Source organism: Colletotrichum fioriniae (assembly GCF_027942845.1).
Source record: "Colletotrichum fioriniae strain IMI 355084 chromosome Unknown scaffold_3, whole genome shotgun sequence".
Lineage (NCBI taxonomy): Eukaryota > Fungi > Ascomycota > Sordariomycetes > Glomerellales > Glomerellaceae > Colletotrichum > Colletotrichum fioriniae.
Window position 1 is genome coordinate 3,384,476 of NW_027076839.1, and position 18,956 is coordinate 3,403,431.

The window sequence follows — 18,956 nt, forward strand, 5'->3', positions numbered from 1 at the left end:
AGCAGGCAACTTGGCCTGAGAAATACAAAGGGCGAATGCATCCTAATGGTGCAGCCCAGCCACCGATAACACCAGAAAGACCGATCGAGATTAGTTGAGGAATCCCTTGCACGCCGCCGTACCGCAAAGGCAGGGGATGCGGTCCAAGCTGCCAATCTCGCGCTCAAATTTGTAGTCGTATGTCAACTCCTCATCTGCGCAATGTTAGCTTCACGTGAAAACACAAAAAGAGGATCGAACTTGGGTAGCATACGTTGAGCAATGTCGCGGAGCGCATAGATAACGATGCGCTTGGTTCCGTCGACCTTGATAATCTTGGCAGTGCAGTTGGGCATACAGCTGTGGTTGATGAAGCGAGCAATGCCACCCTTCTTGGTTGCGTCGATGACTGTGTTATCGTCGATGCGGAACAGGTAACTGCTGCCCATGCCGCTCTTGAGATAACGCTTCTCCCGAATCTCCGAAATTGACTGTCTGACCTGCTCGCCGACGTACTCGATGATCATGTCATCCTTGTTGATATTCTCCTCCGTATATAGACCCCAATTATGAATAGCAGAGCGGGCAAACTTGACAGGCTTCTTCCGCTTTTTAAGCTGGTTGAACTTGAACGCGTCAGAGTCGCCCGATATCTTCTTTTCATCTTGGAGTGCAGAGACATGACGACGGTTGTTGGCACGATTTGCTCTCGAATTGCCCTTCGCCACGGCCTTTTCTGCTACAGCAAGTCTGCTAGCTTCAATGGCTGCGTCTTTGCCGTCCTTATTGTACCGCGCTTGACGTGCTTCTCTGGCCTTTTGAACCTTGATGTGGTGAGGTAGATACTTGGACTTTTCGGCGTTGAGGATCTTCTTGACACCCTCGGTTCGTGCAGCGCCGGTGGAGTTGGGTACATAGTAGCCGTCGATGCCCACAGCCTGGTCAACCGATCCAGTGGCAGAGTTGAGCTCTCGAACACGATTACGCCGCCACAACCACAGAAGCGGGTCTCCGAAATCTGTTCCAGTAAACCTCTTCCTGAGTTTCGATATGTCTGGGCTGTCAGCCGCAGATAATGACAGCTCTTGCAATGCAGAGATATCGAGCCTGAAATCACCAGACAGACCGAGGGCTGGAGCTGGCGTGGTAGTGAATAACGAGGGATCTGCTTTGGCCTTTTGCGGCTCTGGCTCTTCCTCTTTCTTCTCCACTGGTAAAACCTCGGTCTCAACCTCTTCCAGCAGGGGTTTAACAGGAGCTGGTGTCTCTTCTTCAGTCTCTGTGAGAACCTGGACTTGCTGCTTCTTCAAAGCCTCCCTTTCCTCGAATATTTGCCTCTTGGACTTCTTCTTTGACTTCTGCTTCTTTGCTAGCCCCTTGGCAGCTGATAGCGCAGGAGTCTCCGAGCGATTGCTCTGTGTCTCGAGTAGATCAACATCGGGGGTGGCCTCTGAAGAAGCCAGCAAGTCAGGCTCGACGCCCTCCAAGTTGACTCCAAATAGTTCTTCATCAGACTTCTTCTGACGCTTGATCGCCGATTGGATCTCTAGGTCGAGCTTCCTCTTCTTCGTCGAGGCTAGACCATCGCCAATAGCGAAGCTCGCCTCAGTCATAGAGTCCTCCTCGCCGGGACCCCAGGAGGCAAACTCGTCCTTGACGTCGTCGTCTGTGCTCATACGGCTACGGGGTCGAGAGTCAGGCTCTTCAGTATCCCTCGCCAGAGACTCCCTGACGGCGGCCTCATCATCGGATTCTGCATCGCTGTCGTAGCTCTTGAGACGATGGTGCAATGATCGGAAGGCACCACGGCTCTGTTGTGCTGCGCGCTTGCGGGAGAACGGGTCTGTGAAGCCATGATTGCGTGATGCTCCTTGGGCAGTAGCCTTAGCCTTACGGATACGCGGCAGAGCTGCGATTTCCAGGCGACCTGTGCGACGCTCAATTGGATCCGCGCCAGAGTTAGGTGTGCTAACTCCAGGGCTCTCATCGCCGGCATCGATGGTGACAGACGGAACAGATCCAGCTGGGTCCTCCAAGTTGAGCTTTCGTCGCTTGCTTGCATGATTTGCTGGGTCCAGAAAGCCAGTCAGAGCAGGAGCCGCAACTCTTGTCCGTATATGTTTGATCAAATGTTCTGCTAGCTCTCGGGTGACCACTTCGCAGGCCTCGAGGACCGGATCAAAGTTCTTAGCTCTCTGTCGCTTCTCTTCCTCAAGATCTGCTTCCTCTTCCCGACGACGACGGTCCTTATCTTCGCGCACTCGTATATCCGTTCGGCGTTTGCGCTCGGGGCTGGGGGTTCGCCGTCGTGGTGGCGGAGCTGCAGATTCGGAATCTTGGCCTGTCGAAGGCGGGAGCGATAGTTGCATCACCATGTTGTACGTAAACAAGTCGGTATGATTGGCTGCTCTGTAGCACTTCGAGGCCTCGTTGCGTCCGTGAAATGAGTTGGGAAACAGAATGTAGTATCCCGTTCGGTCAATGCGAATGTCCTCAAAGGCGAATGCCTTGAGTCGCTTCTTCATGTGAGGTATGGTCGTAACCATGACTGGGACATGCTCGTGCGCAACGAAGATGTAAGGCTCGCCTGCAAGCTGCTTCGCGATAACCTTCTCTTCGAGTGCAATGTGCATCTTCGGTTGGCTTGGAACCCAAGCAGGTACCCCAGCCACGGCCTGTCTGTGAGAAGAAGGACCTTTTGGTGCCATGGGTGGTGGCCCAGGAATCTTTTCGGGCGCGATTCGAGGGCCGGTCGGCGGCGCCTTTGCAATAGAGGCATCTCGTGTAACTCTGTCTTTCTGCAAGACCTCCTCAAGCATGCGGCGACTTTTCTTTCCCTCAGGATCGTATTCGACTCGAATTGTGTTTGCCTCGATTCGTTGCCCGTGCATGGCTTTAACAGCTCGGCGCGCTGATTCAGTGGCCACAATGGGGTTGGGTCTCGATCTGCTAGGATGCCCATCCTTATACCGAAACGTTGCGAAACCCAGGTAGCTGCCCGTCTCAGGATGCATTTTGTTACTGCTCTCAGCAATGTCGCCAAACGAGGCAAAGGCCGCTGTCACCTTTGAAAAGGTGATGAGAGGATTGAAGCCAGTAACGACAATCTGTGTAGGCGGCCCAGGACCAATTGACGTCTTGGGACAATAGGTGTATGGTTTCAAGTTATATGGCGATTGTCGCAATCGGGACTTTGGGAGATGAAAGTCGGTGTTGATATAACCCAATCGCCCGCCTTTGGCGAGACGAGGGTCTGGAGGGGGGGCGTCATCTTCCTACTCAGTTTATTAGCCAAAGCTCTCACACACAAAAGATGACGCCTCCCCCTCCAGATTTATTTTATTTGTACGTACCAATCCAAACTCCTTATATATCGGCTTGGCATCTTTTCTGCCGTGCTTCGATAGGGTCCGGTCGTTGAAGGGATCATATGTGCACTTGATGCCTTTTCGCGATCGGTTGGGATCTCGCGCAGGAATGCGCTCAATTTGAGGATATGGCTCCGGGAGTGAGCTGTTTAGGCGGGATGTTGGGGTATTGAGAGAGACCGCTGCCTCGCCCCGATCGGTGTTTTGTGCTTGTGGCATAGTCGTTTTCGGTAAGGCAGCATTGCCTGAGTATGAAGGTGATTCAATGGAGGTGAGCGGCGTGCCGCTGGATGGAGGGATATGAGATATGCCGCTGGAGACAGCTTGTCGCGCAGCTGTACTGAAGACGGATGAGCCCGTACTCGCGTAAGAGCTCGCAGATCCGACAGCGTTGAGAGTATCTCCTAGGGGCGACTCATGACCGTCGTGTGGCTGTTGCGAGGTGTCGGAAGGTAGGCCATCAGCCGTGGATGACCTTTCTCCAGTTATGCCGTTGACCGAAGGGGTGCCGCTGCTCTTGGAGCCGCTAAGCAGGCCACCTGCCGAGTCTTGAACCTTAGCCTTTGCCTTCTCTCGTTCGTTGGCTCTGTCCCTAGCGACGCGGGGGGCTGCAGGGAAGAACTGCGCGAAGCTCGCCGAAGATTGGCGGGTCATCGTGAGATTGTTCAGCTTTCACCGTTCTCGCCTGCCACCAACCATCGTCTCTTGTGTGTCGGATGATCTTAGAGGACAGAGGTCATCGCCGAAGACGGCGGCCGCAGCGGTGTAGCGGGAGGAGAGGTCGCGGAGTCGCTGTTCACGCGACCGATGCGTAGCTACCAACACGAGTGAATGGCAAGGGCAAGGAGCCCGACTGCGTCATTCAAGGAAGGAAAGTTCCCAGTCGCAAGGGGCTCAAGGTCGATGCGATCAACCAACAAGTTTGCAAATGAGGCCGGATGAGTCGTGCGATGCGACTGACGGATATGAGGCTGAAGAAAATGTAGCAGTGAGGTCAGAAAGTTGGAGGTTGAAGAGTGTCCAAACCTTTCAGGGATGCGATTTAGCGGAGACCAGCCACGGAACAAGGCGAGGGAGCACCGTTACGCATGGATGCTCAGACGGGACCTGCGTTACGAGGACCGGTGTAAGAGAAAGTATTCCTCTGCAAATTCTGGGTGATGAGTACAATCAATAATTGGGGTGGAGATGAAGCTGCTTCTTTTGACAGCTGGCACCGGAGAGAGGCGCGTCGCCAGACCTTCCACTTTGCTCAATTTTCGCGTCTCGCTGTACAAGGACGTGAAGGACAGGGGCACCACAGAAACTGTCCTGTTGCATCATGGCCGAACCAATGGAGTCACTGATTAACCTCATGCCAATAATTATATCTTCCAATCACTGTGTCAGAGAGATACACTCCTTGTTTACACCACTCTTGGCTGCTAATTCGAGAGTTTTGACAGGCCGCAAGCACGTGAGGACATGAATGCCAGTCGAAATTGAAAACTGCAAATCATTGAATTGAAGTTAAAGTCATAGATGCAGGCAGCTGTGGCTTGCTATGAAAGACAAAGCCTCTCCCTGGTGTTAATTATCCCTGCTGGGTTATAAGTGATACAGAGTCTAACAAAGTAAATAAATACAGTCATTGTAAGCCCTGATCGCGAACACAGTCTTTGATCGCCCGTTTGATCTCGCGGGTCTTACATGTGGGCAATGATGCCAGCCAAAAACGCCTCCCAGTCCCCGGTCGTCCTGCTGTTTTACAAATGAGGGTAGTCATCTCCAAACGCCATCCACCAGCCTAGTTGAGCGGTTAAAATGTCAACTTCATCTCAAACTCATCATCCTCGAACTCTTCATTTCGTGGACCCGCACTGCCGACACCGTCATCTTCGTCGTCGACGGCAGGGTCGAAGATGGATAGAAATTGGAGTTTGCCGAGTTCCTCGCTGTCGTGCCGGGCCTCCTGTCTTTGCTTCTGGGGAGATGCGTCGCGTCTCATAGTCATCTTTGGAGCTAGGGTCGTTTTCGCGTCTGTCGAGACCGACCGAGCCGCAGCGGCGGATGCTGGGCGCCCGCTAACAAAGGAAGAGGCTGAGCGACCCTTTGTGTAGCCCAGTGTGTTTCTCGACACGGCTTCTCCCACGGCGCTTTCAACGACCGAAGACTTTGGGGCCACAGCAGGCCTGTTGGGTCTGGTCCTCGGAAGTATCGAAGAAATTGGTCCCCTGCCCGCGGGCTTCTGCTCGGCCACTTTCTTCTGTCTGATGGTATTACCGGTGGACATTGACAAGGCAGACGCGGCTCTTCTCGAAGTAATCGTGGGCGGGTACTTAGGAGCACCTGCAACCGCCTTCCTGGTGACGGCCGGGTTAGGAGCCGGGGCCGGTGCCTTTCGCTGAGAAATGGCAGAAGTCTCAGGAACGTCGGAGACGGACCAATCCATTTCCTGAATGTCTCGGAGGATACGCTCGTCACTCTCCCTGAGAGCCTTCTGAAGCCTCTCCTGGTGCTGCCTATCCTGAAGCCTGACTCCATCCTCGCCCATGGGGTTGTAGAAATGGTTGTAGTATCCCTTAAACATGTTCTCGGGTTTGAGTCCCTCGAATGTAAGATCTCCATTCGAGAGGACATCCGACTCGTAAGGCAGATCCTTGACGGTAGGAGGTGCGTACTCGACATCAGGCTCCTCGGCTGGACCAGCCTGATCGTTGCGGACCTCAAGCTTGAGAGGGCCGACACTGGGAGACCGCTGCTTCAGCTTCTTGGCCGTCGTGGGTTTCGTCTGGGTTTTCTCGCCATCCTTTCCTCCGGTGTTCTGGGTGGCCCTAGCCTTTGCATTGGTGGTCTTGTTCCCGAGAGGCGCCCGAGCTCGTGTCTCTGTCAAGGATGTCAGTCACCTTTGATACCTCATACGACCAAATTGGGAGCGTTACCAGAAGGAGTGACCAGGTTCTGCTTTTTTGCCGTAAGTTGGATGTTCCCATTGGTATTCGACTTGGCAGCAAGCATGGATTTGGCACCTCCGACAGCGTTCTCGTCGTTGAGAGGAATCTTCAAGGGCGTCTTTGGGTATCGGGCTCCAGGGGTCTTGGGAGCCAGCTGCCCTTTTCCGGGAGCAAAGCGAGCAGCTTGAGCAGCGTTGACCGCGTTCTCGTCACGAAGGGCCAGCATTTTGCATAGAGCCAGAGGGGTTTTTGGTTTTGTCGTAAATTCGGTGTCTTCTTTGGTCGTGTTGTATGGTGGTGGCGTGCTGCTGTATTGTCGTCATCAATCCTTTCACTTCAGAGTCTGTCATGGATTGGAGAGGCGATAGAGATCGTAAACGGACCCGTATGTTTGGGGCGCTGTTGTCGGGACAACCACAAAAGAAGCTCAGACCCTGCGGAAACCCCCGTAGGAGGTTCACCTCTAGCCTTTAGGTGGGAAAGCAGTGAAGCACCGTGCCACAGCCCAACCCCACCTGACTGACCCCACCGCCCGCGTCTGAGCTAATCCAATTGCAGCTTCCTTTCAGTGTGTGAAGACCAGGCCCGTCTGGCTGCTGCTGGCATGCTGCTCTGGGTGGTCCGCCACAGGTCGCATGGAGCGGACTTGCATGTAGAGGGGCAGTTATTTCAACACCTCACACCCTTTCCTCCCGTTTCCATCCCCGACAGCTGCGATCCCACATCCACCGATCCCGTTCCCATTCTCAACTTCAACTCTCCTTATCGCAATCAACCTGCACCGACTCTACTACAACGTCAAAGCAACTCGCAGCTATTCATCATGGACCGTATCAAGGAGGTAAGTTTGCCATTCTTACTCTGGCCCCACCCGACTGCTACCGGCGGTCTGGAGGGGTAAGATATCCCCAATGTGTCGTGTCATCGATGCTGACGACGACGGTGTCAATCAGAAAATGAACCAGCTTCGTCTGGAGGCCGACGACAACGCCGCCAAGGTTGAGGAGCTTCAGACCAAGGTCAAGTCCCTGGAGCAGGAGAACCTGTCCAAGGAGCAGGAGATCACCTCCTTGCAGCACAAGAACGGTCTGCTCGAGGGCGAAGTCGAGAAGCTTGAGACTGCAGTTAAGGACTTCAAGAAGGCTGCCGACGAGAGCGCTGGCACTGGCACACAAAACGAGACTCTTCAGCGCAGACTCCAGCTCCTCGAGGAGGAGGCCGAGGAGGCGGACAAGACCCTTCGGGAAGCCAACGAGAAGTACGTTCTGGACCCTGTTTGCCGAATCGATGATAACCCCCTTTTCACTTTCCGACCCCCATCGTGTTCATTAAAGCCCGCCCCACCGAACGACCGACCGATGCATTACTTATTACTTACACCGTCTTTTCATAGGCTCCGACAGACCGACGTCAAGGCCGGCCACTTCGAGCGCAAGGTCCAGGCTCTCGAGTCGGAGCGCGACCAGTGGGAATCCAAGTACGAGGAGATGGCCAAGAAGTACGCGACGGTCCAGAAGGAGCTCGAGGACTTCCAGGCCGAGATTGGCAACATCTAAGGTCCTTGTTGCGCGTGCCATTTTATGCAAGGCTTTTCTACATGATAGACTCCTGGCTTGGGACACTGTGTTGGTGATCTGACTTAGCTATCCCAACAAGCGGTGGAATGCAAATGACGGGACGGTTCGCGACCGAGTTATAGCAGCCTTATTTTTACTCCTTTTTTTGTAACCCCGGCCAACAAAGAGTTTTGTTCTGTCAGATGCCCCCTGGTCTTTGTTCAACAGACACAGACATGACGGGAATCTACACATAACCACCTCGGACCACGCTGGGCGTGAGGCAACTCCTTGGGCAAGCAGCTGCAGCAACCAATGCGAGATATTATACCCTCCTTCAACTATTCTTTCTTGAATCTTGCCTTTTTGGCTTTTGCCTTCCTCGCTCCCAGTGACCTTTCTAATTTTGTTTCATAGGTGAACTTCTTCTTCTGCTTCTTGGGCCACTCTTTCCGGTTCTTTGACTTTGCCGGCTGGTCAGATGCCGACTTGTCTGCCTTGGATTCGTCTTGGCTGTCGTTGTCTTCCTCGTCGCCGTCTTGGTGGATCTTTTCGAGACCGTCTCGTGTCACGGATATGGCCTCGACCTTGACCGATGTGTAGCGGTCCTCGTCTATGTACTCGTCTTCGTAGTCCACAATATCTGTCTGATCCTTGGCCGGCTCGTCGATGCCGTCCCATTCTTCGAAATCTGATCCGTTGATCTCCTGATTCCCGTCCGAGTCTGCCTCCTGGGCCTCCTTGAGTAAAGCGCTCACGGCATTAACGTGGTCTTCGACTTCTCGTTGGCGCTCTTGTCTGATCTGTAGTAACTATGTTAGCTCATGCGACAAGTAAGTGCAGGCAGCAGCATGCGCGTGCGTGTGCAAGGGAAGACGGGGAGGGGTTATGGTTGCCTCTCTTACCTGTTTGCGCATCTCAATCTTCTCCTCCCGCGCCTTGGAAGCAGCCTGCTCCTGTGCCCATTTCTGCCGCTGCAGCTTGCGCTTGTGGAAACCCGTGAGGTAGTCTTCCCGTGCGTCGAAATCGAAGTTGACCTCCTCGATCGCGGACACCGCCTTTCTCTTCTTCGAGGGGGGCGCACTGAGCACGGATTTCTTGGGCCGGGGTTTGGCGAACATTGTGGCTGTTTGGTTGAATGTGTCGATGATGGTGACTGTTGACTGGCTCGTGGTGGTGGTTTTTTTTTTCTGGCGGCGCAGTGAAATTTTTGGATCCTACTAATCAATGGGGGGTTTTCTGGCAGCCTTGCAGGTCCATGCCGCTGCAGCCTCTGTAAGGGCCCACTGACGCGGGCCAAGCCGAAGAGCTAAATGCGCTGGAACGAACGTCAGGTCTCGCCCGCTAGGCGTGCATCTGTCAGCGAGACCAGCAGGTGACATCCCGAGGGGGCTTCACTGCATGATTTCTCGACTGCCGTGCATGCTGACATGCTCACATTTACTACGATGACTGGGGGTTTCAAGGTTCATGAAGCTCCGCCCACGTGAATCTGTATGTTTGATGCGGCCATGTATGTTCAGATGGTTATTTTACACCTCACCAGTTCTCACAATTGTATCTCGATTATTGAATCTGAGTACGGCCCAATTCCTGACTTTCTTGCACGGCCCGACGGGAGTCTCTTGTAACTATCGCTCGACAACTGAGAGTTGCTCAGCACGGATAAATCCTTTCCATAAGTATGCATGAAATCCTAAAAGGCTTCGAAGAGCTTGAGAATGAACTACACTATATGATTTTTAAATTGAAACAAGGAGGCATTCAGAGGCATCCTTGATGTAAATTGTATTAGGATGCTGACACTTAAGTCCATCCGAACGTAAATGTTGAAGCCTCAAAAGCTACAGTTGAATACACTGACAGGCGTTTAATGAATTAAGGCGACATAGCAGTTGCATCGCTCTTGTAAAACGATATGCAGGGGCGGGGCAGGTAGTCACCTTGATGAAACTTACCTGGAGAGGCCTTGTTGGGTGGCGATTGGGGAAATGTACTTAAGCGGGCGTTGGTGCGGTTGCTGATTACGTTGAGCCCGCATAGACGCATGTATCCAAGCTACGTCGTCCCTGGAGCTAATCCGCAGCATAACTCCTGGCAGCACGACGAAGGCTAGCCATCGCATTCAAACGGGCAAGCTTTCAACCACATCAACCAGCCATGCGTCTATCAAGAACAGCAGGCCTCATGGCCTTGTGCGCCTCGGTGCAGGCCTTCACCGACTCGTCGCCCTTCATCATGCTCTCGACCGCCGAGTACGTCACGAACCACCGAACCCTTCCTTCTATCTTCGTCATTAAACATTGCTAACATGCCTTTCTTTCCCTTAGGTTCGCGAAGTCCAACCCCGCCCAGCTTCAGACCCAGTCCCAGATCGTCAAGGCCGTCCAGGATCTCCTCTCCTCCTGCCCGACAGACCGCTACCTCCTCGTCTCCCAGCCCAACGTCAACGCGGCCGACATCCGCAACCCGGACAGCGGCGACTGCCAATCCCCCAACCTGTGCCGCGCAATCTCCGACAAGGACGCCCGCGGCGTCTACAGCGTCGGCGAGGTCGTCGGCGAGGTGCCCATCGGAAAGCTGGCCGACTACATTAAGAAGTCGTGCGCGGGCAAGACCGTCGAGGTCGAGGAGGCCAGGCTCACTGCCCTTGGACGGGATGCGAGAGCCGCCACCCTCGCCGACAACGACCACGTCCTGGGCCAGCGCCTCGAGAAGTTGCGCAACGCATCGGATTCGTACACCGTCATCTACCTCGCCAGCCCTTCGGAGCCCACCTACGAGGCCGAGTTCACCACCGAGCCTCTGCACGCGGAGCTCAAGCGCCACGAGGCGAGCCTGCGACATGTCAGGAGGGCCGAGAACCAGACCGAGTGGAGCAAGCTGCCTCTCTTTGAGAAATACGTCTTCTTCTCCCCAGGTAAGTGATTTGAGTCTCGTCGATTCGTGATGCTCTGAATGAGACTGACACGACAGCAGGTGTCTTCCACGCTATCATTGCCACTATTGTTCTCTTTAGCATTCTTGGTGTCGGTATCAGGGCTCTCGCCAGCCTTGAGATTCCGTACGGTGCTTTCGAGAAGGAGAACGGCCCTGCGGCTCACAAGAAGGCCCAGTAGAAGTGTATCAAAATAGCCTCAAGGCATTTCTCTGCAGGAGTACCTCCTTCAACGACCAGTGTATTTCATTTGAGAACGTCGGGAGTTATCGGCTGGCTTTTGATAGGCATGTTTCGAGTAAAGGGGGAGGAATCAATGGCATGATGGTAGAGAGCACAGGAAAGGGGCCCTGTGGTCTGTAGAGACCAATGTAGTGTTTTTCTCGCAAATGGCATGAAATGTATTTCTATAACAAATGGATCTTTTTATCTTCCTCTGTTTTGCCGCCCACCTCCCCTTCCTCCCACACCAGAGAGCCTCCATGCTTGTTGTGAGAGGAGAAAAACGCCATGAACGCCTACTACAGCCTCTCGTCGGCCGTCTCAAATCAAAAATTTCATCATCTCTCTAAACTTGGTCCCCATAACCGGAGCACTGCCTCTTAGACCAAGTGACTCGGCAGCAAAAAGTTGGCGATGCCCTCGCGAATGGCGTACTCGTGTCCGCAGTTGCCGCAGACGAGCTTGCCCTCCATGATCTGCGTCTCCATGAGGAGGTGGTGCAGTTCCTTGAGCATCGTCTCGTCGCCCTCGAGCTGCTCTGCCGAGGGGGGCTCCGTAGGGAGTTCGGGGAAGCCCAGCTTTTAAGGTGTGACTGTCAGCGCTCTGGTCTTGCACGTACATGAAACAAAAGACATATGAGACTGAATGGTGTATGGAAACAGGACATCCTCATACGTTAGACCAAAAGTGAGGGAAAACAGGACGTGAGATAGAAATAAACTAAAGAAGAAAAAAAGGCCTTACCTCAGTTGCGTTCGTTCGCAGAGCGGCCCAGTCTAAGCGGGGCAGGACGTTGAAGAGAAGTTGGGGGTTGACCTCGATGTCGTCCTGCGCCAGCTCTGCGTCCTTGGGGTGGAGGGGAAACGAGGCCGCAGAGGACTTGCAGGCCTTGACCGCGCAGGTCAGAAAGTTGAGACTAAGCAGCTTCATGATTCTTTTTCTTTTTGGTCTTTCGGGCGTCAGGTAACGTGGGTTTTTCGCTATTCCAATGTAGAGGGGTGTTTGGGTTGAGGTTTGACCAGTACGGAATTTTTTTGGTACCCCACACGTGATGCGCTTTGGGATGGGTGCGCTTCAGCTATTGGACTGCGCTTCAAGAGGACGCAAGATGTAGAGACGATATTTTCAACATCACGACAAAAATTGCACATTTGGATGTAGTTGGCATACGCATATGTTGGCCATTTCTTGTTAGTTGGCATTTGTTGTCTTGTATTTCCTTTGCCTAGTCGAAGCCCGCTTCCTCTTGTCAAATCTCCTTTTACGCCATGGTCTTCTCGTAGCCGACATCTCTTGCGGCCCTGGACTTGCTGAACTTGATGTAGGCGACGATCGCAGCAACAACAACACCACCGAAGAGACCCTTCTGGATTAGGGACCAGCCCTCGCCGGAGCCCACCTCCAGCGGCGTATCCTCGTTGGAGTAGCCTGACGCCCACTCGCTAGTGCCGTATTCGCCTGCAACGAGGGGGGCGTAGCCATCAGCAAACCAAGTACGTTTTTGTGTGTTGTTTCATCAATTTCGGGAGGTCATAAGCGGGAAGAGTTAAGGTGGAATGGTGTAAAAAGTGTCGGGTTGGTGATAAAACGAAGAGACAGCGAGGGACGACGGGTTGTCACAGTACGTGCTCAGAGTTCCACGTGGATACCTTCAGGGGGCACCTCCAGCTCTCCGCTCTTTGCGATCTTGATCGTCTTGGCGGGGCGGTCGCCGGGCTGGGTCTGGGCCTGCTCGATCTTCTCGACGACGTCGAAGCCCTCGAGGACCTCGCCGAAGACGACGTGACGGCCATCGAGCCAACTGTGACTATGGGGTTAGCGCAGTTCCGTGGATGTGTTGCCTTGATATATGTCGGGGAGGGTATGCTTACGAGGTGATGACGGTGGTGATGAAGAACTGGGAGCCGTTGGTGTCCTTGCCGGCGTTGGCCATGGACAGGAGACCCTTCTTGGAGTGCTTGAGCTTGAAGTTCTCATCGGGGAACTTCTCGCCGTAGACTGTGGAATTTCCATATCATCAGTCATCATCCAATACCAAGGAAGCTTTCGAGACGGGGAGCAACTCACTGGACTTGCCACCGGTACCGTCCCCCTTGGTGAAGTCACCACCCTGGATCATGAACTGCTTGATAACACGGTGGAAGGTAGAGCCCTCGTAGCCGAAGCCCTTCTCGCCGGTAGCGAGAGCGCGGAAGTTCTCGGCAGTCTTGGGGACAGTCTTTCCGTACAGACCCATGGTGATGCGGCCGAGGGGCTCATCGCCGTGGGTGATGTCGAAGTAGACCTTGTGGGTGATCTTGGGGCCCTTGGCAGCCTCAGCGGTCTGCGCGAAGAAGGCCAGAGCCACTCCGGCGAGGAGGAGGGCAGAGACGAGTCTCTGAATGCTGAACATGATGGACGCTGGGCACTGAACTCGATCAATTGGGAAAGAAATTCAGTTCGTGTGGATGCAAGTGAGAACCGTCTGAGAAGGGAGGAGAGGTTATCGCCAGAAGGGACAGTGTGTTAAATAGAGGGACCCTCGGAACCGTAGAGCTACGTTTCAAACTCCCCTCTCTGAAGCACGCGAATGAGGAAGTCGAGCTCGGACCCTGGTCGCCGTAACTGCCCAATGGGGGGAGGCAATCCGTGGAAGTGGATGCGTCCATGGCATAAAGGGTCGCCCTCTGGGCGGATTAGTGCTATCAATGCAGCCGGGCAGCCACTGAGGTGGACTGCGTTCAGCAGCACCTGCCATCGCCGCGTTGCAATTGGATCCACTATTTTCCGGCGCCGACTCTCCGTGAGTGCGTCGATGATTTCGAAGTTTCGCGATTCCATAATCAATCGAAAGAACCGGAGCAAGCCGCGGCGACAATAGTGACACTCTTTTCGAGGACTTTGGTCATAAATTGTAGAAAATGGTAAGATTAATACCTTGTGACAGATACTGGAGCGGCAACTGACTGACCCTCTACAGGTTTTCATTCTAGGAGTCAACTTTTCCGAGCAAAAGCTCGTGAAGGTACGGCAACCCCTTCGCCTGCGAACGACTACGACCCAATTGCAATACCTCATCCGACGATGCTAACCATCTTATTAAATTTTGCAGAAGGCGCTCGAGTCTTTCTTCGCTCTCGGACCGACTACATCATCCCGCATTCTGGCCAAATACTCCATCTCCCCCATGTCCAAAGTCGGCGCTCTACCACCGAAAACCGTCACGGCCCTTACGGCAGAGCTATCGACAATGACGATAGAAAGCGATGCGCGGAAGATCATACAACAGAACGTCATGAGACTAAAGGATATGGGAAGCTACCGAGGAAGAAGACACGCCATGAACCTCCCCGTGAGAGGACAGCGGACGAGGACCCAGATCGAGTCGGCCAGGAAGCACAACTCTGCGAACAGACGATGGTAAGCGCCGGCTATGGTGGCTGTCGACTTGGTATCTGAAGGGCGAATGGGTTAAACTTTGAGGTGGTGCTCATTGGATGACCACCGAATGTACAGGATAGACGGGTCTGTGGTGTACCCAAACATGTATGACTATGAAAACTATACCACTTGTACTATCAAATATTCTTTCTAGTTTTACCCAGTGTCTTATCTACAAGCCGAAACTAACTTGGGCGTGTATGCGAACCCATTGATACAGGTTCCAGTTCACTACCCTTACCACTTCGGGCTTGCAATATCATCCTCAAGAACAGGTTGGCCGTCCTTTTGCAGCTTCTCGGCAACCGCCTCAACCTCCTTCCAGACGCGAAGAATATTTCCGCCAACGACCTTTGCCGCTTCCTCGTCACTCAAACCCTGCCTCAGCAGCTCGGCAACAAGGTACGGGTACTTGGACACGTCCTCTAGACCTTTTGGTACCGACGCAATTCCGTCAAAGTCGGAGCCGAAGCCGACGTGGTCGAAACCGATCAGGTTGCCAATGTGCAGGACATGTCTGACGACCTGGTCGAGCGTGGCGTTGGCGGGGACGTATGTGGGCAGACCGTTCTCATTGCCGGAGTCGACGCAGGAGATGAAGTCGGGCGCAAAGTTGACCATGACGACTGCGTTACGCGCCTTGACGAGCTTGAGAACGTCATCCTTGACGTTGCGAGGGTGCGGGCAGACGCTGAACGCGGAGCTGTGGCTGTAGATGACAGGCGCCTTACTACCTTCCCAGTCCTTGCCCCCGAGGACATCAATCTGTGTCTCTGCGCTGTGAGGGTTGTTATGAACCATTTTCTGTAGGGATCAAGGGGTCCTCGAAACCTACCTTGTATGGGAGAGGTCGACAATCAATCCGACGCGATTCATCTCGTGAATGAGCCGGCGTCCGGCAGGGCTCAACCCGTGCCACAGAGGCTCGGCCTTGCGCAGAGGACTTTCGAGCAGCGCGGCGTCGGCGAACTTGTTGTGGCAGTTGTGTGTGAGAGTCGAGTAGCGGACACCCAAGGCATGATAGCGTCGGAGGTTGGCGACAGAGTTGCCGATTTGATGCAGACCCTCGACGCCCAGAGGGGAGATGAGCTGGCCCTTCTCCCATGCCTTCAAAGCGGTGCTGCTGTCTGCGCTGGAGGAGAAGTCTTTGGGATAGGAGTCCTTAATGCGGGTCATGAGATCAATTTGGTCGAGAGTCCACTGGACGCCTACGGTCACAAGTGTTAAGAGTTATAAATTTCAGGTCACTTGAACGGTCAAGACTCACTCTCGGCGTAATTCTCGTCGGAGAAGTCACTGCCATTGGCAGGGCAAGGAGTGTAAACGCTCCAGAAAGCACCGCCGTTCTGGCCCTTGCGGAGTCTGGGCAGATCAACATGGCCAACGAGACCACCGTTCTCAAAAGGCTCAGTGAAGTTCTTCTCGTAGATGTGGTTGTTGAAGAATCCTCGGACGAGAATAGGGAGGTCATTATGGCCGTCTACAAAGAAGGTCAGTCAGCACTTCTCATCGTGTCGTACAGTATGCGCAGAGTGGTCGCACCGATCAATGGGGTATGAGATAGAATGTTGTGAGCCCTCTCCTCGACAGTAAGGGGTACACCCCATGGCTTTCTCATTTGATGATAGCATGACTTCATAGGACGGACCGTAAAGGTCAGTGTCACGAGCCAAAGGGCGAAACAAGCAACAACGGCTTTCTTCGCAGGAGACGGGCTCTTGCGAGGAGGCAGCTGGGCCTCATCGCGAGTCTCGTCACATATGAGTTGTTTCTTTTCATCCATGGCGTCGGGTGTGACTTGGGTGAGTTGCAATCTTAGGTCTGTGTCTCACGGCTGTGTTATCCGTCAGCAATGCTTGCCCAATTACACCATTATCAAGTGAAAGTAACGAGTTGGTAATCTCGTATGAACTCAACCGACTTACTATCAGTAGGCTGTTTGACGACCGCCTCGAAACTGCCTTGTTGTGAAAGTCAATGATCCTACTTAGAGGGAAGTCGAGGGGTTCAGACTATAGGCATGTTACAATTCGTCTGGTTGATTAGGAATCACGTCACAGAGGGAGTGCCTGGGGTCAAAGCTCCGAGCTCCGATTGCGTGAGACTCTTATCTGCGACTTGATCCTGGCGATAAGGGACCGTTTAGGAACCCCAAACATTTTATCTGAGGACTGTCCTTGGTTTCTATTGAAGACGTGTATGATAATTTCTTATGGTCCCAATAGCAACGTTCATTGACACCCCGCACTTTGGTGTTTACTGACAAGACATGAACTGATAGGCAGACCGATCATAGTATGTACTCCGGTTTCTGGTAGATCCAGCAAACTTAGTCTTATCACGAATATTCTGAGCTTCAGCAAGCCGCGCGAATGTCAGCCCAGTAATTGTCATAGGATTTTGGCTGGCGTGAACCATGGCTCAAATGTCGTTGTTTCTTTGGAAAAGTTATGCTTTCGAGGTCTCTTAAGTCTACAGTGGAATACATAATTGGATAAATAAGTCTTCTTGCTTCAGGACAGTGCATCAAGACCCGAGAGTAGGGACAAGCACTGATTGTAGTAGAGTGGGCTTGTGGATTAGAATTTCGGGAACGGGCCTCATAGACGGGAAGCTCCCAGTCATGACTTTTCAACTTCGGATGATGGCTGGCTCTTGCGTTTAGTTGGACTTACCCCAGCCAACTCAGCGATGAAATTCCCATATACTGGGCTCTGTGGGTAACGCCTGACAGAGAAGATTACGGATTGAATGGGGCAACCGTTGGGTTTCGTCCTCGCTAGTAGGCCGCAGACCAGGCCTTGGTGGTTATTAACAACGGCCTTTTGTTGTCTGGGGAACCGTCCCAATGGCAATGATGGGGCTCAGGGGTTGGAGGAAGGGGCTTGGTGATCGGCAATAATTCTCTTCAGTTTCAACTTACGGGGGCATTGGTCAATGGGAAGCCTCGTCCGGCAACAAAGAAGTGAACAAAGACAGTAGCCGATTTTGACGTCTTCAGAAACATCACCTCTGAATAGAGGCGAGGAAACCTGATCCTGGACTGCATAAATTGTGAGAATGATGCTTAATACGGCGCCAAAATGGCGGCGGCAACTGGTTTGGGAGGTCAGCCCTGTGAGAAGGGGGCTGAGAACGTCTTTGGGGTTCGCTTCGCAAGTGAGTGAATGAGCCGAGTCTCTCCAGTCCAGCTGGGAACAGCCCCATCATTCTGCAACAGAGACGAATGCAGGGGGTTCACACAAGCTGTCCTTGCCCTGACATCGGTACCTTTCTGCTTTGCTTCTGCTTGGCTGCCTCATTCAGGGTCATTTGCTTTGAATGGAGCATAACGGGGGGGAATCGGGGCCCTGACCAGTCACATAGTGGTAAAGGAGATGAGTGGAGATCGGGCAGTGGCTGGAGCATGATGTATTTTTGGCTTCAGATGGCTCCTCCCATCATCATCGGCCTTCGGCCAAGGTCCCAACTCCCCAGGCCTACCCGAGTCGCTCAGTGAGCCCGGCTGAGGGTCTGCCGCCTGAGGGGCCAGCTTTCGTTCGATCGTTCGTCATGAGGCAGGGGACCAATGGAATGGAATGCCACGTCTCCAAGTTCAAACTTGAAGGACCAAAGCAGGGCACGCAAGCAAGGCCCCAATGACCGTTGCCATTGCAGCATTGCTAGACTGCTTTACGGATAGTGTCTCTGTAGCCCCGGTTCGTCGGGCTGATTGTTGGCAGTGGCAGAGGAGGAGCCCTCCATGGGCACAAGGTATGCGTAGGAGAATGCCATGCTGCTGACCTTTGATCTAGGTTGATGCCGTGTGATGCCGTGTCACCGGGTTGGCTGCAGGAGGTGGATGATGGAGTGGGAAGAGGTGCCGCACGTCGTAAAGCTTCACTGATGGCCCTGCGGAGACCGAGGGACGCACAGCTGGACGCACAGTATGGATCCAGGTTCCTATTCGTAGTAATCTAGAAGCAGCAGGAGCCAGGAGGAAGGAATACGTAAGGTAGAGCATTGAGAGCAGAGCAGCGGCAAGTGCAAAGTGGAAGCAGCTTCTCCTTCCATCCTTCCTGCCCCCCCAACCTGCATTTCAACCTTGAACCTTGAACCTGTCAGCAAACACTGACCACCATCACCTTCACTCCAAAGCCTTTCCATTTCTGCTCTCCAAAATTTCCTCCTCCAACTGGCATGTGCCCCTGACAAAGGACGACGACAACGAACAATACAGCATCTTGCTTCTACTTCACCTTCCTGCACCTGTCTCTTTTATCTCTCGTTTTGTTTGTTGCCGACTGTCTATTCCAAGAACAGTCTGCACTGCCGACTCAATCGCGGCTGACGTATTCCTTCGCTTCTTGCAACCGCCAGAAAAGCGTCTCTAATCTCGAGCCGAAAATACCAGCCCATCTTTCCCTCCCACCTCCCGCCTCCTGCATAACGACTAAACGAAACATCTCTCGCCGCCTCCTTTTCTTTCTGCCCGCCAAACTTTTCAGCCTTAGCCCATATCGACACAGCATCATTGTCCGCGACAGGTAGGAGCTTTTAG

The 18,956-nt window shown here is 53.4% G+C and overlaps 9 protein-coding genes across 9 annotated transcripts; 3 read left to right on the forward strand and 6 right to left on the reverse strand.

The window, feature by feature from the left end:
• Positions 1–90: 90 nt before the first annotated feature.
• SET1 (histone methyltransferase set1) lies at positions 91–4,001 on the reverse strand (the record flags this gene model as incomplete). The annotated part of the gene is made up of 3 exons (XM_065756942.1): positions 91–194; positions 254–3,254; positions 3,333–4,001. 3 exons carry the CDS (start codon positions 3,999–4,001, stop codon positions 91–93), a joined length of 3,774 nt encoding a protein of 1,257 aa, XP_065614709.1.
• A 1,144-nt stretch (positions 4,002–5,145) lies between these two features.
• Positions 5,146–6,506, reverse strand: N0V96_003794 (uncharacterized protein; the record flags this gene model as incomplete). The annotated part of the gene is made up of 2 exons (XM_053190551.2): positions 5,146–6,212; positions 6,269–6,506. The coding sequence occupies 2 exons, from the start codon at positions 6,504–6,506 to the stop codon at positions 5,146–5,148; spliced, it is 1,305 nt and encodes a 434-aa protein (XP_053051960.2).
• A 597-nt stretch (positions 6,507–7,103) lies between these two features.
• TPM2 (tropomyosin-2) lies at positions 7,104–7,836 on the forward strand (the record flags this gene model as incomplete). The annotated part of the gene is made up of 3 exons (XM_053190550.1): positions 7,104–7,121; positions 7,234–7,538; positions 7,674–7,836. The coding sequence occupies 3 exons, from the start codon at positions 7,104–7,106 to the stop codon at positions 7,834–7,836; spliced, it is 486 nt and encodes a 161-aa protein (XP_053051959.1).
• Positions 7,837–8,177: 341 nt separating this feature from the next.
• On the reverse strand, positions 8,178–8,957 carry N0V96_003796 (uncharacterized protein; the record flags this gene model as incomplete). Its single annotated transcript, XM_053190549.1, has 2 exons — positions 8,178–8,639; positions 8,742–8,957. The coding sequence occupies 2 exons, from the start codon at positions 8,955–8,957 to the stop codon at positions 8,178–8,180; spliced, it is 678 nt and encodes a 225-aa protein (XP_053051958.1).
• A 1,039-nt stretch (positions 8,958–9,996) lies between these two features.
• N0V96_003797 (uncharacterized protein) lies at positions 9,997–10,955 on the forward strand (the record flags this gene model as incomplete). Its single annotated transcript, XM_053190548.2, has 3 exons — positions 9,997–10,091; positions 10,167–10,756; positions 10,816–10,955. 3 exons carry the CDS (start codon positions 9,997–9,999, stop codon positions 10,953–10,955), a joined length of 825 nt encoding a protein of 274 aa, XP_053051957.2.
• A 421-nt stretch (positions 10,956–11,376) lies between these two features.
• RMT1 (type I protein arginine N-methyltransferase Rmt1) lies at positions 11,377–11,926 on the reverse strand (the record flags this gene model as incomplete). Its single annotated transcript, XM_053190547.1, has 2 exons — positions 11,377–11,574; positions 11,741–11,926. The coding sequence occupies 2 exons, from the start codon at positions 11,924–11,926 to the stop codon at positions 11,377–11,379; spliced, it is 384 nt and encodes a 127-aa protein (XP_053051956.1).
• A 331-nt stretch (positions 11,927–12,257) lies between these two features.
• CPR2 (Peptidyl-prolyl cis-trans isomerase B) lies at positions 12,258–13,388 on the reverse strand (the record flags this gene model as incomplete). Its single annotated transcript, XM_053190546.2, has 4 exons — positions 12,258–12,454; positions 12,646–12,797; positions 12,868–12,994; positions 13,064–13,388. 4 exons carry the CDS (start codon positions 13,386–13,388, stop codon positions 12,258–12,260), a joined length of 801 nt encoding a protein of 266 aa, XP_053051955.1.
• Positions 13,389–13,896: 508 nt separating this feature from the next.
• On the forward strand, positions 13,897–14,399 carry N0V96_003800 (mitochondrial 37S ribosomal protein uS13m; the record flags this gene model as incomplete). The annotated part of the gene is made up of 3 exons (XM_053190545.1): positions 13,897–13,899; positions 13,956–14,000; positions 14,088–14,399. 3 exons carry the CDS (start codon positions 13,897–13,899, stop codon positions 14,397–14,399), a joined length of 360 nt encoding a protein of 119 aa, XP_053051954.1.
• A 254-nt stretch (positions 14,400–14,653) lies between these two features.
• On the reverse strand, positions 14,654–16,199 carry N0V96_003801 (uncharacterized protein; the record flags this gene model as incomplete). The annotated part of the gene is made up of 4 exons (XM_053190544.1): positions 14,654–15,194; positions 15,252–15,624; positions 15,684–15,896; positions 15,959–16,199. The coding sequence occupies 4 exons, from the start codon at positions 16,197–16,199 to the stop codon at positions 14,654–14,656; spliced, it is 1,368 nt and encodes a 455-aa protein (XP_053051953.1).
• Between the last annotated feature and the right edge of the window lie 2,757 nt (positions 16,200–18,956).